The sequence below is a fragment of the Anomaloglossus baeobatrachus genome, chromosome 4 (assembly GCF_048569485.1).
Source record: "Anomaloglossus baeobatrachus isolate aAnoBae1 chromosome 4, aAnoBae1.hap1, whole genome shotgun sequence".
NCBI lineage: Eukaryota > Metazoa > Chordata > Amphibia > Anura > Aromobatidae > Anomaloglossus > Anomaloglossus baeobatrachus.
Genome location: NC_134356.1, coordinates 372,404,311 through 372,430,094, shown reverse-complemented (window position 1 = coordinate 372,430,094; position 25,784 = coordinate 372,404,311). Strand labels below are relative to the sequence as shown.

The window sequence follows — 25,784 nt, the reverse complement described above, 5'->3', positions numbered from 1 at the left end:
GCACCGTTGCTATAGTAACCCGCCTATCAGATTACTTTAGCAAGAGTGGCCGCCTACAACCCGCAGCCTCTGCTCACTCACCGAGTGATTAGACTGCACGGGAGCAGCAGCGTCTTCCTCCCATGCAGTGCTATCTGAAGTAACAGAGCTGCATGGGTTGAAAGAGAAAGAAGACAGAAGACCAGGATCGTGGAGGGCTGAGAGGGAGTAATATACATGGAGTCTAACTGTGTCTTTGTATTTATTTGTATTAAAGTATTTTTTCTCTGTGTGGTTTCTTTTTTTTTTAACCCTTTATTGGAGATTCTTAATGGCTGGGTCAAACTTTCCTGACATTAAGAATCTCTGGCTTAATACTAGCTAGTAAAACAAAGCTAGTATTAACCCATTATTAACCAGTAGGCCACCCGGCTTCAGGGCTGCTGGAAGAGTTGGATACAGCGCCAGATGTTGGCGCTTCTATGAAAGCGCCATTTTCTAGGGTGGCTGCGGACTGCAGCAGAGGGGCCCAAAAAGCTCGGGCCAACCTGTCTTGCAGATTCCAATCGACAGCTGCCTAGTTGTACCTGGCTGGAAACAAAACTGGGGCGAAGGCCATGTCTATTTTTTTGTAATTATTTCATGAAATTCATGAAATAATTAAAAAAGGGGCTTCCCTATATTTTTTAGCTCCCAGCCGGGTACAAATAGGCAGCTGGGGGTTGGGGGCAGCCGTACCTGCCTGCTGTACCTGGCTAGAATACAAAAATATGGCGAAGCCCACGTCATTTGTTTGGGGGAGCAAAAAACACCTGCATACAGTACTGGATGGAGCATGCTGAGCCTTGAAGTTCTGCAGCTGCTGTCTGCTCTCCTGCATACACTAGTGAATTTAGCATGCTGAGCCTTGTAGTTCTGCAGCTGCTGTCTGCTCTCCTCCATACAGACAGACAGCAGAAAGCAGATGCAGAATTACAAGGCTCAGCATACTCCATCCAGGACTGTATGCAGGAGTTTTTTGCCCCCCCCCCAAAAAAATTACGTGGGCTTCGCCATGTTTCTGTATGCTAGCCAGGTACAGCAGGCAGCTACGGGCTGCCCCCAACCCCGAGCTGCCTCTTTTTACTCGTCTGGGAACCAAAAATATAGGGAAGCCTTTTTCTTTTTTTAATTATTTCATGAAATAATTTAAAAAAAATGACGTGGGCTTCGCCCAATTTTTGTGTCCAGCCAGGTACAACTAGACAGCTGGGGATTGGAATCCGCAGCGCAGGGTGCCCAAGCTTTCTGGGCACCCCTTCTGCAAATTGCAGTCCGCAGCCGCCCCAGAAAATGGCGCTTTCATAGAAGCGCCATTTTCTGGCGCTGTATCCAACTCTTCCAGCTGCTCTGGTGATGGGTGGCTCGCTGGGTAATAATGGGGTTAGGGCTAGCTGTATATTATCAACTGGCCCTAAGCCCGAAATTCATGGTGTCACGTCAATATTAGATATGGCCACCATGAATTTGTAGTACACATAAAAAAAAAAACCACAACATAGAAAAATATTTTTATTAGAAATAAAACACAATTAGTGACTCCATCTTTATTGAAATAAAGAATCCCCCTCCGCAGTAATACTGGGTCAAGGGTCCCGCACCGTCCAATCCGGATCCAATATCATCTGATCGCTTTGCTGGAAGGCAAAGCGATCAGATGATGTGTCAGGTTCAAGTGCCTGAATCACATGACACAGCAGATGATTGTATAAACGGCTTTTAGACAATCAGCTGATGCATCAGTGCAAAAAACACAAAACAAACTACACACTTCTGTGCAGACTCCTGTCCGACAGCAGCAGCTGATAGTTTAGCCGGCCGGGCGGTAAAAAGCCGGCATCACCGCTCGACTTATAGTGTCAGCTGATTCCGTCAGGTGACCGCATCAGCTGATCATCGCCAGAGAAAAGAGAGAGAAAAGAGAGAAAAGAGAGAGAAAAGAGAAGAGAGAGAAAAGAGCAATGAAGCCTCATTCTGTGGACTGCTCTGATTTTAGAGGTGTGTCCCGCGGCTCACAGCTGATGTCCGGCTCCTCCCCTCAGTGCATAATTAAATTAAATTATAATTTTAAATAAATAATAATTATAATTTAAAATAAATTAAATTCTTTACCAGGGCGGCAGGGACTTGAACTAATGCTTCCTAGGCAGTAGCTCTAACCATTGAGCCACTGCCTCTAATGAGAAACATAGGAAGATTTGGTTATCTTGACCTCTGCATTGCAGAGTGAAGGCTCCGGTGACAGCGCGGCTCACTTCAGGTGCTGCGTGGAGAGGACACAGAGCGCTCGTGTTCTATGGGGCTCCCTGTCATCCTCATGTAGCAGAGCTGAAAGCGTCGTGTGGATTACTTCGGACTTGGATTGTTGTTTGGAGATTTTAATAAAATGGTGAAAGAGGGTGTTTTTTTCGTCTTTTATTCCAAATAAAGGATTTTTCGCTGTGTGTGTTTATTTACTTTCACTTACAGGTTAATCATGGAAGGTATCTCGGGGAGACGCCTGTCACGATTAACCCCATTACCCCGATTGCCACCGCACCAGGGCAATTCAGGATGACCTGGGTAGAGTCCCGGGACTGCCGCATCTAATGGATGCGGCTATTCCGGCCGGCTGTTGGGTGATATTGTTAGGCTGGTGGGCTCACGATAACGTGGTGCTCTCCATCCTGACAATACCAGCCTCCAGCCGTGCGGCTTTATCCTGGCTGGTATCAAAATTGGGGGGACCGCAGTTTTTTTTATTTATTTATTTATTTTACTGCACAATATAGACCCGCCCACCAGCGGCTGTGATTGGTTGCAGTGAGACAGCTGTCACTCATTGTGGGGGTGTGTCTGACTGCAACCAATCATGGGCGCCGGTGGGCAGGGAAGGCACGGAATACCTGATTGAATAATGAAGCAGCAGCCATTTTCAAAAGAGGAAAAGCCGCCATAGCTTTGACACAACCGTGCAGCGCCGCGCCCGTGATCGGTGAGTAGGAAAGAGAGGGATTGTGCTGGGGACGCAGGACGCATGCAGATACACAACATGCGCACATACTTACTGTGAAAAGCCACACTACTAGTGATCGAACCATTCTCGAACGTAACTCGAACTGCCGAACTTTAAGCAAATCGCTCGAGTTCGTTGAACAACTCGAACACCGCTCAAAATCACTCGAACATGAAATTGGCGAACCGTTCGAGTCGAACATCACTCAACTCTAGTGAGGACGAAGCTTAAAGTGGAGCATGGAAGCATCATGTAAAAACATAAATTTATCACGTGCCACAGAAAACGTGTCCAGGCCACCTTAGATTCAGGTTCTGCATAGCTGGCTGCCAGAACTGAAGGCTGCTGTTGCTGATGTAAAAAAATCATACCAAAGATCTGTCAGATCTAAAAACAGATCTTGCAAGTGATCTGCAAGAGCGGTGACCGGATAAATGAAAAAATTCTGCAAAACAATTTGTGCCAGATGTAATATCACAGTGATGGTTAGGTAGCACAGACCGTATGCACCTGAGTTGTCCCTCAAGCTAGGGTTCTCTAGGCTAATCCTTGTCCTCAGGATTACCCTTGAAGGTGGAGATCTCGTACCTTTCTAAGCTTCTGGATACGCACACCTAAATGTCCCCCCTCTGCACCCAAAGGAGTAAAAGGGTAAGAGAGCTAGGAAACATACAGGTAATTCAAGCAAGGCAACAAGTATGACAAGGCTCCAAGATCTTCTCCAGTTGTAAGCTGCACTACTGCTAAAGGCATGAACACCTTTGCTTAAGGCCTGAAACACACATCCGTCAAACACGTGCGTGTTTGTCCAGTTTCCGTATGTACCGGAGACACAGACAAACATGCACCAATGTTAATCTATCATTGAGGTCACACGTGCGTGATTCCATAAGGTCCGTGTGTCCGTGTCAGTGATCCGTATGAGTTTCCGTTTTGCACGAAAGCATGTCCATTTTCAGCTCGGAACATGCACACATGGACCCCATGAAAGTCAATGGGTATGTGCGCACAATAACGTGACATGGATGCATCTCTGTATGCTCCGTGTACATTTTCTGCTTTCTTTGTAGCAATGTCGGTCATTCTTTCTTTTTCTGTCTATGTCGGTCAATCTCCATCAGACCGTCGGTCGGTCTCTCTGTCTTGTCTGTCCCTCTCTCACAGTCTGTCATTCAGTCTCCCTCCTCTCTCATACTCACGGTTCCCCGATCACCGGCGCGGCGCTGCACGGCTGTTCAATGAACTCCGGCGGCTTTTACTATTTTGAAAAAGCCGGCCGCTCATTATTCAATCTCGTATTCCCTGCTTTCCCCACCCACCGGCGCCTATGATTGGTTGCAGTGAGACACGCCCCCACGCTGAGTGACAGCTGTCTCACTGCAACCAATCACAGCTGCCGGTGGGCGGGTCTATACTGTGCAGTAAAAAAAAATAAAGAAATAATTAAAAAAAAAACGACGTGCGGTCCCCCCCATTTTGATACCAGCCAGGGTAAAGTCACACGGCTGAAGGCTGGTAATCTCAGGATGGGGAGCTCCACGTTATGGGGAGCCCCCCAGCCTAACAATATTAGCCAGCAGCCGCCTGAAATTGCCGCATACAATAGATGCGACAGTTCTGGGACTCTACCTGGCTCTTCCCGATTTGCCCTGGTGCGTTGGCAATCGGGTTAATAAGGAGTTATTGGCAGCCCATAGCTGCCAATAAGTCCTAGATTAATCATTGCAGGCGTCTATGAGACACCCCCAATGATTAATCTGTAAGTTACAGTAAATAAACACAGTAAAAAAATCCTTTATTTGAAATAATAAACACTACAAAAACCCCGCATTCACCAATTTATTATGCCCCAAATACCCATCCAAGTCCGGCGTAATCCACGGAGGTCCCGCGTCGCTTCCAGCTCTGCTACATGAAGGTGACAAGAGCTGCAGAAGAACACTGCCGCTCCTGACAGCTCCACGCAGCAACTGAGGTGAGCCGCGCGATCAGCTGAGCTGTCACTCAGTTTACTCGCGGCCACCGCTGGATCCTCCACCTGTGACAGCAAGTCGCCCAAGTGACAGCGATGAAGTCACAGGTGAGTTGCGGTCATGGGGGGAGGATTCAGCTGGCCGCGGGTAACCTGAGTGACGGCAGCGCTAATCGCGCTGCTCACTTCAGTCACTCAGGGGATTAGCGGTCACCGGTGAGTCCTTCACGGGTGACCGCTGATCAGGACGCGACTCAGACAGAGCCGCGGGATGACAATGAAGTCGGGTGAAGTTCACCCGAGTTCATTCTCAGCGCCCGTCGCTGTCTGCTGTCAGCCGACATGTAGCAACTACATTTTACATCACACAGGGACATTTCACACGGACAACACACACACGTCAGTTAAGTTTCACACGTACACACGGACATTCCACACGCACACACGGCTAGCATATGTAGTTCACACAGATGCCACACGGACCATAAAAAAGGACACAAAAATGGGACACGGACCCGAAAAACGGATGTAACAGATGTGTTTTTTCACGGATGTGTGTTTCAGGCCTAACAGAAACAAGCTCATTCACCGTGGTCAGAATGGAAAGATTCTATATACAGCATGGAGTGAAGTCAGGGATGGGTAGTTATAGGGGGAAGGAGAGATAATTACAAGCTACAGTTGACATGTAGACTAAGAATTATCAGCCAGCAGGAAAAATGTCCTTAACCCCTTCAGTATAGAAGGAAAATTATATCAGCAAGATAACAGTCAAGTGAGGTCTACACAAGCCAACGACTGATTAAACGCTGAGACCTCGTGACCCCAGGTCCACCAGAGGTGACATCAGAAAGATGCACACTCATGACAGATTTGGAGCACAGTAGAATGTCACTCGTCTCACATTCGCAGCAGAGTTTGAGCCAAGTGTCATTAGCATATAGCATCCGATTCTCTTGTATCGGATGCTATATGCTAATCTTATTCTAGCCTAGGTGCAGAAAAAAAAAAAAGTACACAAAAAAAAATCTCAGCCAGGTCACTTAGCTATCACCATACTTCCCTACCACCATACTGCTAGATAAAGGATACTAGTCATTCCTGTCAACATATCTATTTTTCTTCAATTATATCATCTTCAACAAATATTTTTGCCGGTTGGGCTGAGGCCATTGACAATAACTGAAGGCTTTATAGTGAATGGGAAGAATCTGTGCCTGTTACCATTAGAGATGAGCGGTGTTCGAATCGAACTGTTTGCCAATCTCAAGTTCGACCATATTTTTGGCGATGTTCGAGTCGTTCGACAGTTCGAGGTTATGTTCAATAACGGTTCGATCACCAAAAGCGTAACTGCCTTTTCACAGTAATACTGTCATTCAATGTTAATACAGTGGAACCTTGGTTAACGAGAACAATCCATTCTGGGAGTGTGCTTGTTAACCAAGTTACTCGTTTAGCAAAGCAAGATTTCATAGGAAATCATTGCAATGCAAACAATTCCTTCCACAACATGTTAAATGTCCCATCCTGGTCCCCTATTGTGCCATTCCATACATAAACAAACACACACAAACAGACAAACATACACGCACACACATATTATGCTCACCTTACCTTCCGTTCCATCGCCGGCCTCCTGGGACTTGCAGTTCGCCGGTACAAGATGTGTATCGGGTAACCATAGCGACTGATGCCAGAACTTTCGCTTCCAGAGCGCTGACGTCAAAAACAGGAGCCGCTTGCCTCTGATTGGCCAGTGCGCTGCCTTTGACTAGCGTCTGACAGAGGGAGGAAGTTCCTGCATCGGTCGCTATGGTTACCCGATACACATCCTGTAGCGGCTAACTACATGTAGAGGGTAGCCATAGCGACGAGGGAGGAACTTCCTCCCTCTGTCTGACGCTACTCAAAGGCAGCGCGCTGGCCAATTAGAGGCAAGCGGCACTTGCCTTTAGGCTGCTTTACACGTATCAATTTATCGTGCGTTCGCAAGTGCGATTGCACCCACCCCCACCGTTTGTGCGATACGGGTAATTTGTTGCCCATGTCGCGCAAACTCGGTAACCCCTGTCACACGTACTTACCTCCCGAATGACCTCGCTGTGGGCGGTGAACATCCTCTCCCTGATGGGGGAGGGACGTTCGGCGTCACAGCAACGATGTAAACATCCCGCCCACCTCCTTCCTTCCGCATTGCCGGCGGCCGCAGGTAAGCTGCAGTTCATTGTTCCCGGGGTGTCACAAGGAGCGATGTGTGCTGCCTTGGGAAGGATGAACAACCGGAGCACAGAAGGACGTTCGAGTTTTTGAAAATGAGCGACGTGTCAACGAGCAACGATAAGGTGAGTATTTTTGCTCGATCACAGTCGCTCAATTGTGTTACACGCTACGATATGTCAAACGAGGCCGGATGTGTGTCACTTAGGACGTGACCCCGACGACATATCGTTTGTAAAGCGTGTAAAGCCCGCTTTAGACGTCAGCGCTCTGTCAGCGGAGGTTCCGGCATCGGTCGCTATGGTTACCTGATACACATCCTTTTTTTTTTTTTTTTTTTGATCAAAAACAGTGTTTACTAAGTACCCTATGTTTATATGCACTATGCTTTTATTTAGTTACAGCAGGGTATGTTTTCACAATTTTTTCCTTGGTTTCTCTTTGTCTCATGGCCAGTGTGAACATGGTCTCACAAGTTCCATGTATACCATCTCATACTCCGGCTCACTTTTTTGTTTTTATGTAGTTTTTTTGTATTCAGTACAAACAGGGAGTGGCCCCCTTCACAGCGAGCTGGACATTTCATTCTGTGAATCCCCCTGACTGTGTGTGTCCTGTTGGGACCCGGTCGCTCTCAGCCCTTAGCCACATTGAGGCCTATTTTAGACCCATGGTAAGGTTTTAATATTAGAGAGTGTAGGTACTATCCCAACTGGGTACACCTTGACGTTTGGTGGGATAGCTTTATGCTTTTTTTGATCAAAAACAGTGTTTACTAAGTACCCTATGTTTATATGCACTATGCTTTTATTTAGTTACAGCAGGGTATGTTTTCACAATTTTTTCCTTGGTTTCTCTTTGTCTCATGGCCAGTGTGAACATGGTCTCACAAGTTCCATGTATACCATCTCATACTCCGGCTCACTTTTTTGTTTTTATGTAGTTTTTTTGTATTCAGTACAAACAGGGAGTGGCCCCCTTCACAGCGAGCTGGACATTTCATTCTGTGAATCCCCCTGACTGTGTGTGTCCTGTTGGGACCCGGTCGCTCTCAGCCCTTAGCCACATTGAGGCCTATTTTAGACCCATGGTAAGGTTTTAATATTAGAGAGTGTAGGTACTATCCCAACTGGGTACACCTTGACGTTTGGTGGGATAGCTTTATGCTTTTTTTGATCAAAAACAGTGTTTACTAAGTACCCTATGTTTATATGCACTATGCTTTTATTTAGTTACAGCAGGGTATGTTTTCACAATTTTTTCCTTGGTTTCTCTTTGTCTCATGGCCAGTGTGAACATGGTCTCACAAGTTCCATGTATACCATCTCATACTCCGGCTCACTTTTTTGTTTTTATGTAGTTTTTTTGTATTCAGTACAAACAGGGAGTGGCCCCCTTCACAGCGAGCTGGACATTTCATTCTGTGAATCCCCCTGACTGTGTGTGTCCTGTTGGGACCCGGTCGCTCTCAGCCCTTAGCCACATTGAGGCCTATTTTAGACCCATGGTAAGGTTTTAATATTAGAGAGTGTAGGTACTATCCCAACTGGGTACACCTTGACGTTTGGTGGGATAGCTTTATGCTTTTTTTGATCAAAAACAGTGTTTACTAAGTACCCTATGTTTATATGCACTATGCTTTTATTTAGTTACAGCAGGGTATGTTTTCACAATTTTTTCCTTGGTTTCTCTTTGTCTCATGGCCAGTGTGAACATGGTCTCACAAGTTCCATGTATACCATCTCATACTCCGGCTCACTTTTTTGTTTTTATGTAGTTTTTTTGTATTCAGTACAAACAGGGAGTGGCCCCCTTCACAGCGAGCTGGACATTTCATTCTGTGAATCCCCCTGACTGTGTGTGTCCTGTTGGGACCCGGTCGCTCTCAGCCCTTAGCCACATTGAGGCCTATTTTAGACCCATGGTAAGGTTTTAATATTAGAGAGTGTAGGTACTATCCCAACTGGGTACACCTTGACGTTTGGTGGGATAGCTTTATGCTTTTTTTGATCAAAAACAGTGTTTACTAAGTACCCTATGTTTATATGCACTATGCTTTTATTTAGTTACAGCAGGGTATGTTTTCACAATGTTTTCCTTGGTTTCTCTTTGTCTCATGGCCAGTGTGAACATGGTCTCACAAGTTCCATGTATACCATCTCATACTCCGGCTCACTTTTTTGTTTTTATGTAGTTTTTTTGTATTCAGTACAAACAGGGAGTGGCCCCCTTCACAGCGAGCTGGACATTTCATTCTGTGAATCCCCCTGACTGTGTGTGTCCTGTTGGGACCCGGTCGCTCTCAGCCCTTAGCCACATTGAGGCCTATTTTAGACCCATGGTAAGGTTTTAATATTAGAGAGTGTAGGTACTATCCCAACTGGGTACACCTTGACGTTTGGTGGGATAGCTTTATGCTTTTTTTGATCAAAAACAGTGTTTACTAAGTACCCTATGTTTATATGCACTATGCTTTTATTTAGTTACAGCAGGGTATGTTTTCACAATTTTTTCCTTGGTTTCTCTGATACACATCCTGTAGCGGCGAACTACGTGTATCGGGTAACCATAGCGATGAGGGAGTTACTTCCTCTGTCAGACGCTACTCACAGGCAGCGCGCTGGCCAGTCTGAGGCAAGCAGCACCTGCCTTTGACGTCAGTGGTCTGTCAGCGGAAGTTCCGGCATCGGTCGCGATGTTTACCCGATACACATCTTGTACCAGTGAACTGCAAGTCCCAGGAGGCCGGCGATGGAACGGAAGGTAACGTGAGCATAATGTGTGTATGCGTTCGTGTTTGTGCATGTTTGTATGCATTTGTGTTGGCTGCCATTGTTTTCAATGAGGTTCAACGGTGTTCAACGAACATACCCGCCGTTCGACGAACCGAACTCGAACACTAGGGTGGTGGCTCATCTCTGGTTACCATGTAGCCATTCTTTTGTCTAAAACAAACTGAATTGATCCCTTGTCTGAAAAGTATAATCACAGATTTCTTCGATCACCAAAGAGCCCTATTACGTTCAGTTTTGTAGGACCTAGGATTGGGAAATTAGGAATTGTGACCATTAGAGTAAAATGACTGAGTGAAAGAGGGCTTCATGTGTTATTAAATCTATTACACCCATAAACCATTTTAGCTAATACCATTATGCATTAAAGCAGATTTGTGATCAGACTAGCATCACGTGGTAAGAACAGCATAGCACGGGTTCAGGTTCACTCTTCTATTAGACAAAATTGCAGAAAAAGTCATGGGAATTTACAATTCCTAAAGGCTACTTTACACACTGCGATATCGGTCCCGATATCGCTAGTGTGGGTACCCGCCCCCATCTGTTGCGCGACACGGGCAAATCGCTGCCCGTGTCGCACAACAGCCGTCACACATACTTACCTGTCCGGCGACGTCGCTGTGACGGGCGAACCGCCTCCTTTCTAAGGGGGGCGGTCCGTGCGGCGTCACAGCGACGTCACTGAAGCGTCACTGAACCGCCGCCCAATAGCAGCGGAGGGGCGGAGATGAGGTTTTTGCCGGATGCGGCATATTTAGTCCATGCGGCGGCCGGATGGAACGTTGCTTGGCACGTTTTTTGTCCGGCAAAAAAAAACGCATTGTGCCGCATCCAGCCGATGCGGCGCTTTTTCCAATGCATGCCTATGGATGCCGGATGCGGCGCGATGCGGCAAAAACCACATCCGGCCGCCGCATGCGGTGTTTTGCACAGTGCATGCTCAGTAGCGTGCCGCAACCGGCAAAAAACTGATGGGCCGCATGTAAAACCTTATGCAAAGGATGCGTTTTTTTTCGCCGCATCCGTTGCATAGGTTTTAGAGCCGGATTTAGCCGCACTGCTAAAACCGGATGTGTGAAAGCAGCCTTAGCCACCTCACAAATCAGTTTCTGGAACAAGGCCAGAATAACGATTTGCCATCTTAAGCCAGCAGGCTTTTGTTTAAGACTGGCATATGAAATGGCAGTCTTGATAAATTGCACCCATTGTGCCCAAAGACACACCAGGCACTTTGGGGATAATCATGTGCGGTATTTTTTAAGTCCGTTTTGCCAGAGATAGCACTATCAATATTTCTGACAAATTTATCAAAATGTTGCGCGGGTTGTAATATTTTTCACATCTTTGAAAATGTCTACAAATGTTTGTCTAATTTGTTTGCCACCCACTTACAAAAGTGTAACTGCAAAAATATTGCAATATTTTGTAACAATTAAATCCAAAAAACATGTCTAAACCCTGATCAAGAAAGTACAGTTAGGTCCAGAAATATTTGGACAGTGACACAAGTTTTGTTATTTTAGCTGTTTACAAAAACATGTTCAGAAATACAATTATATATATAATATGGGCTGAAAGTGCACACTCCCAGCTGCAATATGAGAGTTTTCACATCCAAATCGGAGAAAGGGTTTAGGAATCATAGCTCTGTAATGCATAGCCTTCTCTTTTTCAAGGGACCAAAAGTAATTGGACAAGGGACTCTAAGGGCTGCAATTAACTCTGAAGGCGTCTCCCTCGTTAACCTGTAATCAATGAAGTAGTTAAAAGGTCTGGGGTTGATTACAGGTGTGTGGTTTTGCATTTGGAAGCTGTTGCTGTGACCAGACAACATGCGGTCTAAAGAACTCTCAATTGAGGTGAAGCAGAACATCCTGAGGCTGAAAAAAAAGAAAAAATCCATCAGAGAGATAGCAGACATGCTTGGAGTAGCAAAATCAGTCGGGTACATTCTGAGAAAAAAGGAATTGACTGGTGAGCTTGGGAACTCAAAAAGGCCTGGGCGTCCACGGATGACAACAGTGGTGGATGATCGCCGCATACTTTCTTTGGTGAAGAAGAACCCGTTCACAACATCAACTGAAGTCCAGAACACTCTCAGTGAAGTAGGTGTATCTGTCTCTAAGTCAACAGTAAAGAGAAGACTCCATGAAAGTAAATACAGAGGGTTCACATCTAGATGCAAACCATTCATCAATTCCAAAAATAGAGAGCCAGAGTTAAATTTGCTGAAAAACACCTCATGAAGCCAGCTCAGTTCTGGAAAAGTATTCTATGGACAGATGAGACAAAGATCAACCTGTACCAGAATGATGGGAAGAAAAAAGTTTGGAGAAGAAAGGGAACGGCACATGATCCAAGGCACACCACATCCTCTGTAAAACATGGTGGAGGCAACGTGATGGCATGGGCATGCATGGCTTTCAATGGCACTGGGTCACTTGTGTTTATTGATGACATAACAGCAGACAAGAGTAGCCGGATGAATTCTGAAGTGTACCGGGATATACTTTCAGCCCAGATTCAGCCAAATGCTGCAAAGTTGATCGGACGGCGCTTCATAGTACAGATGGACAATGACCCCAAGCATACAGCCAAAGCTACCCAGGAGTTCATGAGTGCAAAAAAGTGGAACATTCTGCAATGGCCAAGTCAATCACCAGATCTTAACCCAATTGAGCATGCATTTCACTTGCTCAAATCCAGACTTAAGACGGAAAGACCCACAAACAAGCAAGACCTGAAGGCTGCGGCTGTAAAGGCCTGGCAAAGCATTAAGAAGGAGGAAACCCAGCGTTTGGTGATGTCCATGGGTTCCAGACTTAAGGCAGTGATTGCCTCCAAAGGATTCGCAACAAAATATTGAAAATAAAAATATTTTGTTTGGGTTTGGTTTATTTGTCCAATTACTTTTGACCTCCTAAAATGTGGAGTTTGTAAAGAAATGTGTACAATTCCTACAATTTCTATCAGATATTTTTGTTCAAACCTTCAAATTAAACGTTACAATCTGCACTTGAATTCTGTTGTAGAGATTTCATTTCAATTCCAATGTGGTGGCATGCAGAGCCCAACTCGCGAAAATTGTGTCACTGTCCAAATATTTCTGGACCTAACTGTATATATAGTGCAAACTGTCCTAATTTCTGGAGTGGAATACATGAAGAAATTGTCCCTAAATTCTGGCATTATTAAATGTGTCCCACGTTAGACATTTTGGAGTAAAATCTGCAACAAAAAAGTAACAAGTACATTGATAAACGGATCCTTAATGCATTTAGGAAAGTGTTTCCCAGCACCTCTTCACAGCAATTGCCGACTGCTTTATATACTGATAACCAGAAGCCAGCTGTCAATCTCTTGAGGGTCATTGACAACTCTCCTCATAAATATACCAGGTTTATAATACATTTGTGCAGTCTATTCTATGACTACTCCTTTTAGCCACATTAACAGAGGACTTGCACCTACACTATGCTAGGCAGTACAATCTGATGACAGATCTGGGGTTGTTTACATCCAGGGCCAATTTTTCTATTTATGTATTTAATTACAGTGGAACCTTGGATTACAAGCATAATTGGTTCCGGGACTGTGCTCTTAAACCAAGTTACTCTTATATCAAAGCAAATTTTTCCATAGGAAATAATTGAAACGCAGACAATTCGTTCCCCAACCCAAAAATATTTGCTGTATTTATACAAACCTATTAGAGTAATACATAATGTACTGTATACATATAAAATTATTACAGTACACTAATACCAAATACTGTGCAGTACAATAAAAAACATGTAAAACAAATTAAACTGCACTTTAGCTTACAATAGAATTGTTGGGTTGAGAGGGGTACAGTTCAAGCAATGTGCTGTACTAGTTAGCCAAAAGAGTACAGTACTGTATGCACAAATGCAAACTGATAGAAATGCTATAGAAATGTTATATAGTATATACTGTATTGTACAATGGTATACTGTATACAGTACATATGTACAGAAAGTTACCTCCAGACCGCGGTCAGAGCATGGTGGAAGGACAGAACCAGAAGTGTACATGGTGGGAATTTGCTCTTATTGCAAAGCATTGCTCTTAAACCAAGTTACACATTTTTACAAAGGTTTGCTTGTCTTGCAAAGCATTCTCAAACCAAGTTACTCTTAAACCAAGATTCTACTGTAATTTTTTCATTTTTTTAAAATTCACTTAGATGAATTTATTTAGGGTTAAAAAAAAAAATCACTTTTGCAATTCAGTTTTTCATCCCAATGCACTTCCAGACAGATAAATATGGAACTTCAAAACACTTTCTCTCTGTTGGAATATCACTTTGGAGTCAAAAAGAGATCAGCTTAATTATTCTTTAAAGAGATACACAGACATTTAAATGATTTAAGAGTGTAAAACTTTCTGATGGTTCCATGTAAAAAAAAAAAATGTTCCCAAAGGAGGGCAATACTTTTAAAGGAAATCTGTCACCGGGTTTTTCACAGCTAATCAGAGAGAGCAGCATAACAGACTCTGATTCCAGTGATGGGTCATTCACTTGGCTATTTGTTGTCGTTTTGGAAAAATCACTGTTTATCAGCAGGATATTATTACTACAGAAATACCATTGTAATTATCCTGCTATATAGTCCTCCCTATTCATGCGCTCTTTATAACCGCATCTCCAACACTGATTGGCAGCTTTCTGCCTATACACACTGTACACAGAAAGCGGCCAATCAGTGATGTAGGCGGGTTATACATAACTCAGCATTCAGAGAATTAGTAGATCTCCAGACGAGAAAAAGGATTTTATCAAAATTCAGGAAGTAGCCCAGTAAGTGATACATCATTGGAATCAGGGTCTCTGCTTCAGGTCTCTTTCACACGTCCGTGCTCCCAGTACGTGTTTGGTCAGTTTTCTCACGTACCGGAGACATTGGCACACGTAGACCCATTAAAATAAATGGGTCTGCGCTCACGTGCATTTTCTGCCATGGACCGTGTGTACGTGTGGAGCATACGTATGCCCGTGTGCTCCACACGCCGACATGTCCGTTTTCTCTGCAGCAGCACGGGTGTCACATGGAACGCAAACGGGCCACACGGAAGTGTTCCGTGTGACACGCACCGGAGAAATCACATGTGTCTGCGAGGGAAAAAAAAAAAAACATTACTCACCTTCTCCAGCCCTGCTGTCTCTGCCGCTGCTGTCACTTGCTTCCGACCGCCGCTCATTATGCTCATTGCATATTCACTTCACTGCGGCTGGAAGCATCAGCAGTGGGGAGTCGGCAGGACGGGAGACAGCACCACGGACAGCGAAGCCAGGGACAGGTGAGTAGAAAGTTCCCTTCTCCGTGTGTGATCACGGATAACACACGGAGAACACACGTGTGCCATAAACATGGCTCACGGAGGGCAAAACGCACCTTTGACACGTCTGTGACAAACATGCGTGGTTTTTCACGGACGTGTGAAAGAGGCCTCAGATGGAGTAGCAAAACCGAGTGACATATTCCCTTTAAGTACAGCAGGTGAGTTAGCCTGTTTGTTGATGGCTTCTGAGTAGAAGACTCTTTTTATCCATAGACTGCACAAGTTATAAATGAACGCTAAAAAGTGAAAACATCAAATGCAGGTGCGATGTAAAGTCAAGCTCAGATATATTAGTAGTCTGCATTTGACATTAGTCATGATATTTTTTGTTAACATAAACTTAGAGATATTTTGCAACATTGTTCATTGATAAATGTACCAAAAATGCATAGCAGAAACATATTCCTCACAGTGCATGCACAAAACATTTGGATCCTAGTTTACAAAGCCTAATAAATTCTTTAAACCCTTTATGTGTCAACTCCAACAGTCACAATCAGAAGTTACTATATTCTATCCAGTCTGGATGTTGATTAATGCCATTAAGTTCATATCTCATTTTCAAGCTGCAAACCAAAAGAAGTATCGAAATAAGTGTAAATCTGACCGTTCACATAAACCTATATTACAGAGAAATAATTGGCACATCGGCGTGTTTCCAAATTCAGTTGTAAAGGCTGTGACAGAACTCTTCAAATTCAGGATAGCATTTATTTCAGAAAAATTGAACCATGTAAGGGAATAATCAAATTTTGCATTGACTTTTCCAGAGTGCAATCATCAAAGCCATTTTCTGTACTAACCTAGAGGGTTAGGTTATTATCGCTGCAAATTTCTATGGAATATGTAAGAAGCGTTCATCTTTCTGTAGGACAATTAGGAGGATTGTTGCGGTACCCTTGTTTCCTGTCGAAAACTCTTTTATGTGCATGGTCAGGTTACCACTAACGTTTGAATAACTATAATAATACAGGTCAGTATGGAATGATTTTTTTTATTCCTTGTGCAACGCAAGAAAACAGTGCTCTTGTATAGAAATTAATAAATCCAGTAACCTAGATAGACGAAAGCAGAATGAAAATTCAGCAGGCAAAGGCAAATGAACAGTGACTTCAAAGAATGACTGCAGGTAGCAACTTAATAAACCCAGTGGGGCTCATGTATCAGTCTTCTTACAACACAAAATGGTATAAAAACATCAGAGAATTGTATATTCTATACATGTGCCCTATTTACCAAGTATTGCTCTATTTTTCCTTGACTAACATATTTTGGGAAACAAAGGGTTGTCACAATAAAGCGATACAAGTGTTAACTCTTCAAGTCAGTGAGGCGTTTCATACATCACCATATCTATATGGCAAGGGAGGACTGTAAAAAAAAAAATCTTTTGTTCAAGATTGTACATGTTCAATCTATACAACGAGGAGATAAGTGTATCATGATAAACCCTTGACACCCTTTATGGAGAGATATAGTACTGTACAAAGCGGAGTGTCCCATCACCTACCACACCCTAGATTTACGCTGCACTCTTAAATGCTATTAAAAGGAAGATGATGAGCGTTCTTTCAAGAAAAAAAATCTTGATCAGGTGTAATCATCTTCAAAATTCCCCTTCATGTCCTACCCAGCGATCACAATAAAGGAGCCCACCATACACATTAAAGCAAAGTCAGCTAAACCCACCAGCCAACTGGTCTTTTACGTATGGGGACCTTCCGACAGATCTGACATGTGCAACTTCAAAGGCTGATCCTTTTGTTCTCAGGGAAGATAAGCCACCCTGTTCCCCATACAGAACACATGCACCCTCTGCTGAGCCAAGCGTGCATGTGTATGGGGTGTAGGGGTAGGGAGGAATAGCTTTTCTCTCCATGAGGTTTGGTTGGCACCCACAGAAGTTGTATGGATGCTTTAAAGTTGATTAAAAACCGGCAATTTCAACTATAACTGGAAGCAATCAATATAACCAAATGATGACACACCAACATAAGGAAGAATACGACTGTTTGAAATTTTCACCCCAATGATTATCTTTGTTACTGTCCTGGTATAACGGTACATTGTCAGGCGATGTGAGTTAACGTCTATGGCCGCTTTAAACAACAATAATGGCGAATAGCAGCTAAAATGTGTTTGACTGCGTAGGCGTAACGAACGGTCACCAGGCAAGTGTTTGTTCAATGGTTGGTCACTTATTAACCAACTTCTATGCCATACTTATGGCCAGATTTATGTTACATTCACACATCTGTGTAAAATGTCCAAGTGCTGCACAGATTTATTATCTTATAGAGCATGGATTTACAGAGTTTCACACTTCTATTAAAATCATGGATCTGAGAGTGACATTAGTGAAACTCATAGAAGGTGCTATTCTGATTCGATTTTGAGGATCATATTAGGATATAATCAATGGGTCTGTTTCCTGAGAAACAAATTGGACAGCACACGGACAATGCACACTGACAATGCACACTGACAATGCACACTGACAATGCACACTGACAATGCACACTGACAATGCACACTGACAATGCACACTGACAATGCACACTGACAATGCACACTGACAATGCACACTGACAATGCACACTGACAATGCACACTGACAATGCACACTGATGTGTGATTGTATCATTAGTAGTAGTGGGTTGTGGATACATGGGCATCAGGTACTGGATTACCATTGGCACCCCTAGTCATCCTGCCATCCCTTGCACCAGGAAACATTGTAGGTCGTGCTGTGAGCCAGAGGCTGCTGCCACTTACCGTGGTACTCCTGGCCAGGTATGTAGTAGCTGGGGTTCCCCGCCAGGTGCAGGGAGATCAGCACCTCTCCTTGCTCTCCGTCTCCCTCCAGCTCACCATGGTGGGTGCAAAGGAAAAAGAAAGGGGAGAACCTGGGGTAAAAGCCGACTGCTCCCCGTACAGCGGCCACATAGAGCATCCCAAGCAGGAGCATAGTCCACAGCCTGCCGAAGCTGCCCTCATCCATTGCTGGGCTCCCCAAAGCTGCTGCCGCTGCTACTTATTCTATATGCTGCATAAGTGGCTGAAGGAAGACAAATGGCGATAAAAGTTTAGATGGACAAAGTAGATAAACTGCAGGACAAGTAGAAAGCGGCCGGATACGTGCTCTATGCACCTGGTACAGAGGGCAGCGGAGCCAGGAGTCAGGTGGCAGCAGGAAGACCGAGCCCGTGAAGAGGGTCCCCACACAGGAGCTGCTCGCCTCGCACTCATCATGTTATCTGGTCGGCATGCCACGCCCCCGGGCCCTAATTGGATCGGAAGCTGTCCATCACCGTCTGCTAGGCGGGGCCTGGAAAGGTGAATGGTGCTCGTAAGAGCTGGTAAATAATGGGCGCTAACTGTGTCTCTGTGGTGAGAGCGGCGCTCCGTGTTGTGTTCTCCGACCGTGGAGGAAATACACCACGGCTCTTTTGTAGGACACACCATTTCCTCTACTATAGAAGATAAGGTACATGGCCATAGCGGCGTGTTCTGGTGTCTGACGAGAAAAGAGAGAAAAACAGCTAATAGTGAGCAATTGTCTGTATGTGTCCTGTAATGTGGCGCTAATCATTTACCTCAAAATTACCTCAGGGAGAGGAGTCACCTAATGAGAGGCTCCTGCCAACACCTCCCAGAGATAGGAACTGGCACAGTGACAAGAGACTGGCATGAATGGGGTTTGGTTCTAGCCCCCCTCTACTTCACTGATATAGGGCTCGTTCAGACGAGTAGTGCTGTGCATATGCACCAAGAGAGCTCATGCACCCATTATAGCCAATTCACATGGATAATTATCACACTTTTTCCAGCGGTCTGCGAGGAAAACAATCATAGCAGACAGTATTTTGGCAAATTTACGGGCCAGACCGGTGCATGTCAATGGCAACACCTGCACTCGTGCGCTACGTGGAGGAGTACACAGCTCCACATAGAACCAGCCACATCCAACCCAAGTTTTGGTGCTGCCATCTGAACCCGGCCTAAAAATGAACAAACAATGGCATGCTGGCAGTGGCGTAGCTACTGCTTTTGCCGCCCGGGGCAGTCGTCAAATTTGCCGCCCCCCTCCGTTGGCCGTCGATAATCCAGAAACTTTCAAAAATCCGGAAAACCATCAAAATATTTATTTTTCATGGAACTACAATCAAAGATCTAATTGTAAACTGCTGCTATTAGTCCTAGACTTTCACCTTTTTACACACATGTAGGCCTATTATACACACACACACAGCTCTGCTACATACATACAGACACACACAGCTCTGCTGCATATATACAGACACACACAGCTCTACTGCATACATACAGACAGACACACAACTCTGCAGCATACATACAGACAGACACAACTCTGCTACATACATACAGACAGACACACAACTCTGCAGCATACATACAGACAGACACAACTCTGCTACATACATACAGACACACACAGCTCTGCTGCATACATACAGACACACACAACTCTGCTGCATACATACAGACAGACACACACACACAACTCTGCTGCATACATACAGACAGACACACACAACTGCTGCATACATACAGACAGACACACACAACTCTGCTGCATACATACAGACACACACAACTTTGCTGCATACACACAGACACACACAACTCTACTGCATACATACAGACACACAACTCTGCAGCTGCTGCATACATATATCTATACATACAGGCACACACACAACTCTGCAGCTGCTACATACATACAGACACACACAACTCCAGCTTCTGCATACATACAGACACACACAACTCTGTAGCTGCTGCATACATACAGACACACACAACTCTGTAGCTGCTGCATACATACAGACACACACAACTCTGCTGCATACAGACACACACAACTGCATACATAGACAGACAAAACTCTGCAGCATACATACACACACAACTCTGCAGCTGCTGCATATATATATATATATATATATATATATATATACACATACAGGGACACACAACTCTGCAGCTGCTACATACATACAGACACACACAACTCTGTAGCTGCTGCATACATGCATACATACAGACACAACTCTGCAGCTGCTGCATACATACAGACACACAACTCTGTAGCTGCTGCATACATACAGACACACAACTCTGTAGCTGCTGCATACATACAGACACACAACTCTGCTACATTCATACAGACACACACAACTCTGTAGCTGCTGCATACATACTGACACACAACTCTGCTACATACATACAGACACACACAACTCTGTAGCTTCTGCATACATACAGACACACACAACTCTGCTACATACATACAGACACACACAACTCTGCAGCTGCTACATACATACATAGTAAGCGAATATGTCTGGCTCACTGTGTATACAATAGGTGCCCAGAAAAAATGGGAGTCAATCAGGAAAGTAATAGTTCTGGCACACTAAGAAGAATGAGGACATGGAAAAAAAAATTTCTTGAATGCAGAATCAATTTTATTAGTGCAAAAAACAAGATTAATTCATCCAACGTTTCGACCGTCTTAGTCGTTATCAAGGATAGAATTATCTACCGAAGAAAATCATAGAAAATACATCAATACATGATATTACAAAACATATACAAAAGAATTCTTTCACAGTAAGCATCATAAAATGGCTGATGCCATGAACAAAAAAATCATCTTATGTAGCACATGATTCTTGGTGATATATGGAAAAAGCGTTACAACGTATGCATGACCTATTGGGCTAAAAAATGCATGATGTTAATAATATGAGTACAGCAAGCATAAACCCACCTATATCATAATGGGAGAATGTACGTTCAAATAGAAAATGGTCATCACCATTAGGTATGAGAGATCAGGAGGTTACGTTACTATGTCTAAAAAAAGGGAATAAATGATATGTGACACATCACAAGAATAGAAAACTAATAAGACACACTCTTCTCCGTATATGACGTCCAATGAGCAAACGGATAAAAATGTCTATACCTCTTGCACTGGTCTATGGTAACGAGCAAAACCAAGTTGGAGGCAATCTATGGTTGTAGTTGTTTCTAGATGGGGGTTAATCATGGATATAAACATCACTCAGGTGTACAGTACAGTGGACCATATGATAAAAGAGGTAACGTATAAGAACGTATAGCATATACGAGATAGGCATACTACCTGGAAAAATGCGTAATAATTGATAGTAGAAAAAGGGAAATAATGAGATTCCCTCACTGAATAGTTCTCAGTTACCTCCAAGATATGCATATGCTGAAAGTGACATGTACAAGAAAGGAGATTCATACAAGGACAAGTAGCACCAACATGAGATACATTTGTAAAGGTCTATACCTCTTGTACTGGTCTATGGTAACCGAAAAACAGAGCTGAAGGCAATCTATAATCGTAGTTGTGTCTAAAAGGAGATCAACATGGACATAAATATCACACAGGTGTACATCAGATAGCATGACAGGGAGGGTAACATATAAGCAAGTATATAAGATAGACATACTACCTGTAATACAGTGTAATAATTGATAGCAGAAAAGGGGAACAATGAGATTCCCTCACTGACTGGTTCTCAGTTACCTCCAAGACATGCAAATACTGAAAGTGACATATACAGGAAAGGAGATTCATACCAAGGCAAGTAACACCAGTATAAGGTACATTTGTATAGGGATACGCTGAGCAATTAATCTATATTACCTTTATGTGGCAATTAGAGGGAAGCCATAAGGAGCTGTTACCATAAGCAGAGGGATATATGTCCCTGTGGGAGTAAATAAGGAAACCTTGTATAAGCCATTCAATCAAGAATCATATACAAAGAGCAGGAAAGACCCAGTGACATGGCACTAAAGGAAGCACATACCTGGAGAAATTCACTGGACAAAATAAGTAAACTGTCAGGCAGCAGGGTGAAAAGCTTCTAGGGGGAGATAAAGGACACAATAAGTGATAACCTGTCAGGTCGGGGTGGAGGGGAAAGTGGATAACACATACCTTGTGTTGGTGGCATAGGGTATAGGCCCCTGGAGAAAGTGCAACCTGCTGTGTCGCGGGGGCTTATTTAGAAACCTTACCTCTAACCTTCTTTCTCTTTGTTTATAGGCACCTTCTACTTGACCCCTCACCCATTGGCACCAGCATCGGTTATCCACAGTACAATCACCACCTTCACCTATGTAAGAACGTCACCAGGCACTATGGATGTAGCTGTAACGATTATCCCTTGACACTATTAACAGCCATACACTCTGTCCTGTGCTCTGTGCCCGGCTCGTGCGTTGTGCAAATAACCAGGCACGGCGCGCGAGCGGCGCGCAATCCACAGGCCAGCTCACCCTCATCTCACTACCATTATGCCTGCACACACGCCCCTTGCTCTCTGTCCGCCTCCCTGTCCTGCGGTTCGCCCCCTGCGCATGCGCGGTGCTGATGCCGGCACTGCGCATGCGCGGCGTGCGTTCCACGGGCAACACACTGCGTTCCACAACCAGGAAGTAGGGTTGTGGACGCTTACCTCCTCTTGTTATAAATAAGCCCCCGCGACACAGCAGGTCGCACTTTCTCCAGGGGCCTATACCCTATGCCACCAACACAAGGTATGTGTTATCCACTTTCCCCTCCACCCCGGCCTGACAGGTTATCACTTATTGTGTCCTTTATCTCCCCCTAGAAGCTTTTCACCCTGCTGCCTGACAGTTTACTTATTTTGTCCAGTGAATTTCGCCAGGTATGTGCTTCCTTTAGTGCCATGTCACTGGGTCTTTCCTGCTCTTTGTATATGATTCTTGATTGAATGGCTTATACAAGGTTTCCTTATTTAGTCCCACAGGGACATACAGTTAGGTCCAGAAATATTTGGACAGTGACACAATTTTCGCGAGTTGGGCTCTGCATGCCACCACATTGGATTTGAAATGAAACCTCTACAACAGAATTCAAGTGCAGATTGTAACGTTTAATTTGAAGGTTTGAACAAAAATATCTGATAGAAATTGTAAGAATTGTACACATTTCTTTACAAACACTCCACATTTTAGGAGGTCAAAAGTAATTGGACAAATAAACCAAACCCAAACAAAATATTTTTATTTTCAATATTTTGTTGCGAATCCTTTCCTTAAGTTCCTTAAGTCTGGAACCCATGGACATCACCAAACGCTGGGTTTCCTCCTTCTTAATGCTTTGCCAGGCCTTTACAGCCGCAGCCTTCAGGTCTTGCTTGTTTGTGGGTCTTTCCGTCTTAAGTCTGGATTTGAGCAAGTGAAATGCATGCTCAATTGGGTTAAGATCTGGTGATTGACTTGGCCATTGCAGAATGTTCCACTTTTTTGCACTCATGAACTCCTGGGTAGCTTTGGCTGTATGCTTGGGGTCATTGTCCATCTGTACTATGAAGCGCCGTCCGATCAACTTTGCGGCATTTGGCTGAATCTGGGCTGAAAGTATATCCCGGTACACTTCAGAATTCATCTGGCTACTCTTGTCTGCTGTTATGTCATCAATAAACACAAGTGACCCAGTGCCATTGAAAGCCATGCATGCCCATGCCATCACATTGCCTCCACCATGTTTTACAGAGGATGTGGTGTGCCTTGGATCATGTGTCGTTCCCTTTCTTCTCCAGACTTTTTTCTTCCCATCATTCTGGTACAGGTTGATCTTTGTCTCATCTGTCCATAGAATACTTTTCCGGAACTGAGCTGGCTTCATGAGGTGTTTTTCAGCAAATTTAACTCTGGCCTGTCTATTTTTGGAATTGATGAATGGTTTGCATCTAGATGTGAACCCTTTGTATTTACTTTCATGGAGTCTTCTCTTTACTGTTGACTTAGAGACAGATACACCTACTTCACTGAGAGTGTTCTGGACTTCAGTTGATGTTGTGAACGGGTTCTTCGTCACCAAAGAAAGTATGCGGCGATCATCCACCACTGTTGTCATCCGTGGATGCCCAGGCCTTTTTGAGTTCCCAAGCTGACCAGTCAATTCCTTTTTTCTCAGAATGTACCCGACTGTTGATTTTGCTACTCCAAGCATGTCTGCTATCTCTCTGATGGATTTTTTCTTTTTTTTCAGCCTCAGGATGTTCTGCTTCACCTCAATTGAGAGTTCCTTAGACCGCATGTTGTCTGGTCACAGCAACAGCTTCCAAATGCAAAACCACACACCTGTAATCAACCCCAGACCTTTTAACTACTTCATTGATTACAGGTTAACGAGGGAGACGCCTTCAGAGTTAATTGCAGCCCTTAGAGTCCCTTGTCCAATTACTTTTGGTCCCTTGAAAAAGAGGAGGCTATGCATTACAGAGCTATGATTCCTAAACCCTTTCTCCGATTTGGATGTGAAAACTCTCATATTGCAGCTGGGAGTGTGCACTTTCAGCCCATATTATATATATAATTGTATTTCTGAACATGTTTTTGTAAACAGCTAAAATAACAAAACTTGTGTCACTGTCCAAATATTTCTGGCCCTGACTGTATATCCCTCTGTTTATGGTAACAGCTCCTTATGGCTTCCCTCTAATTGCCACATAAAGGTAATATAGATTAATTGCTCAGCGTATCCCTATACAAATGTACCTTATAATGGTGTTACTTGCCTTGGTATGAATCTCCTTTCCTGTATATGTCACTTTCAGTATTTGCATGTCTTGGAGGTAACTGAGAACCAGTCAGTGAGGGAATCTCATTGTTCCCCTTTTCTGCTATCAATTATTACACTGTATTACAGGTAGTATGTCTATCTTATATACTTGCTTATATGTTACCCTCCCTGTCATGCTCTCTGATGTACACCTGTGTGATATTTATGTCCATGTTGATCTCCTTTTAGACACAACTACGATTTTAGATTGCCTTCAGCTCTGTTTTTCGGTTACCATAGACCAGTACAAGAGGTATAGACCTTTACAAATGTATCTCATGTTGGTGCTACTTGTCCTTGTATGAATCTCCTTTCTTGTACATGTCACTTTCAGCATATGCATATCTTGGAGGTAACTGAGAACTATTCAGTGAGGGAATCTCATTATTTCCCTTTTTCTACTATCAATTATTACGCATTTTTCCAGGTAGTATGCCTATCTCGTATATGCTATACGTTCTTATACGTTACCTCTTTTATCATATGGTCCACTGTACTGTACACCTGAGTGATGTTTATATCCATGATTAACCCCCATCTAGAAACAACTACAACCATAGATTGCCTCCAACTTGGTTTTGCTCGTTACCATAGACCAGTGCAAGAGGTATAGACATTTTTATCCGTTTGCTCATTGGACGTCATATACGGAGAAGAGTGTGTCTTATTAGTTTTCTATTCTTGTGATGTGTCACATATCATTTATTCCCTTTTTTTAGACATAGGAACGTAACCTCCTGATCTCTCATACCTAATGGT

At 43.9% G+C, this 25,784-nt stretch overlaps 1 protein-coding gene across 4 annotated transcripts in view; it reads right to left on the bottom strand.

Moving 5' to 3' along the window:
• RELN (reelin) overlaps positions 1-18,607 on the bottom strand; it is a 906,715-nt gene extending 888,108 nt beyond the window's left edge. For 3 of the 4 annotated variants that reach the window (XM_075345182.1, XM_075345183.1, XM_075345181.1), the window contains exon 1: positions 18,140-18,607. In XM_075345182.1, the coding sequence (XP_075201297.1) occupies positions 18,140-18,365 (226 nt within the window). In that variant the 5' untranslated portion in view covers positions 18,366-18,607. The remainder of the gene's footprint in view (positions 1-18,139) is intronic. The other variant, XM_075345180.1, reaches the window with a different exon arrangement.
• Between the last annotated feature and the right edge of the window lie 7,177 nt (positions 18,608-25,784).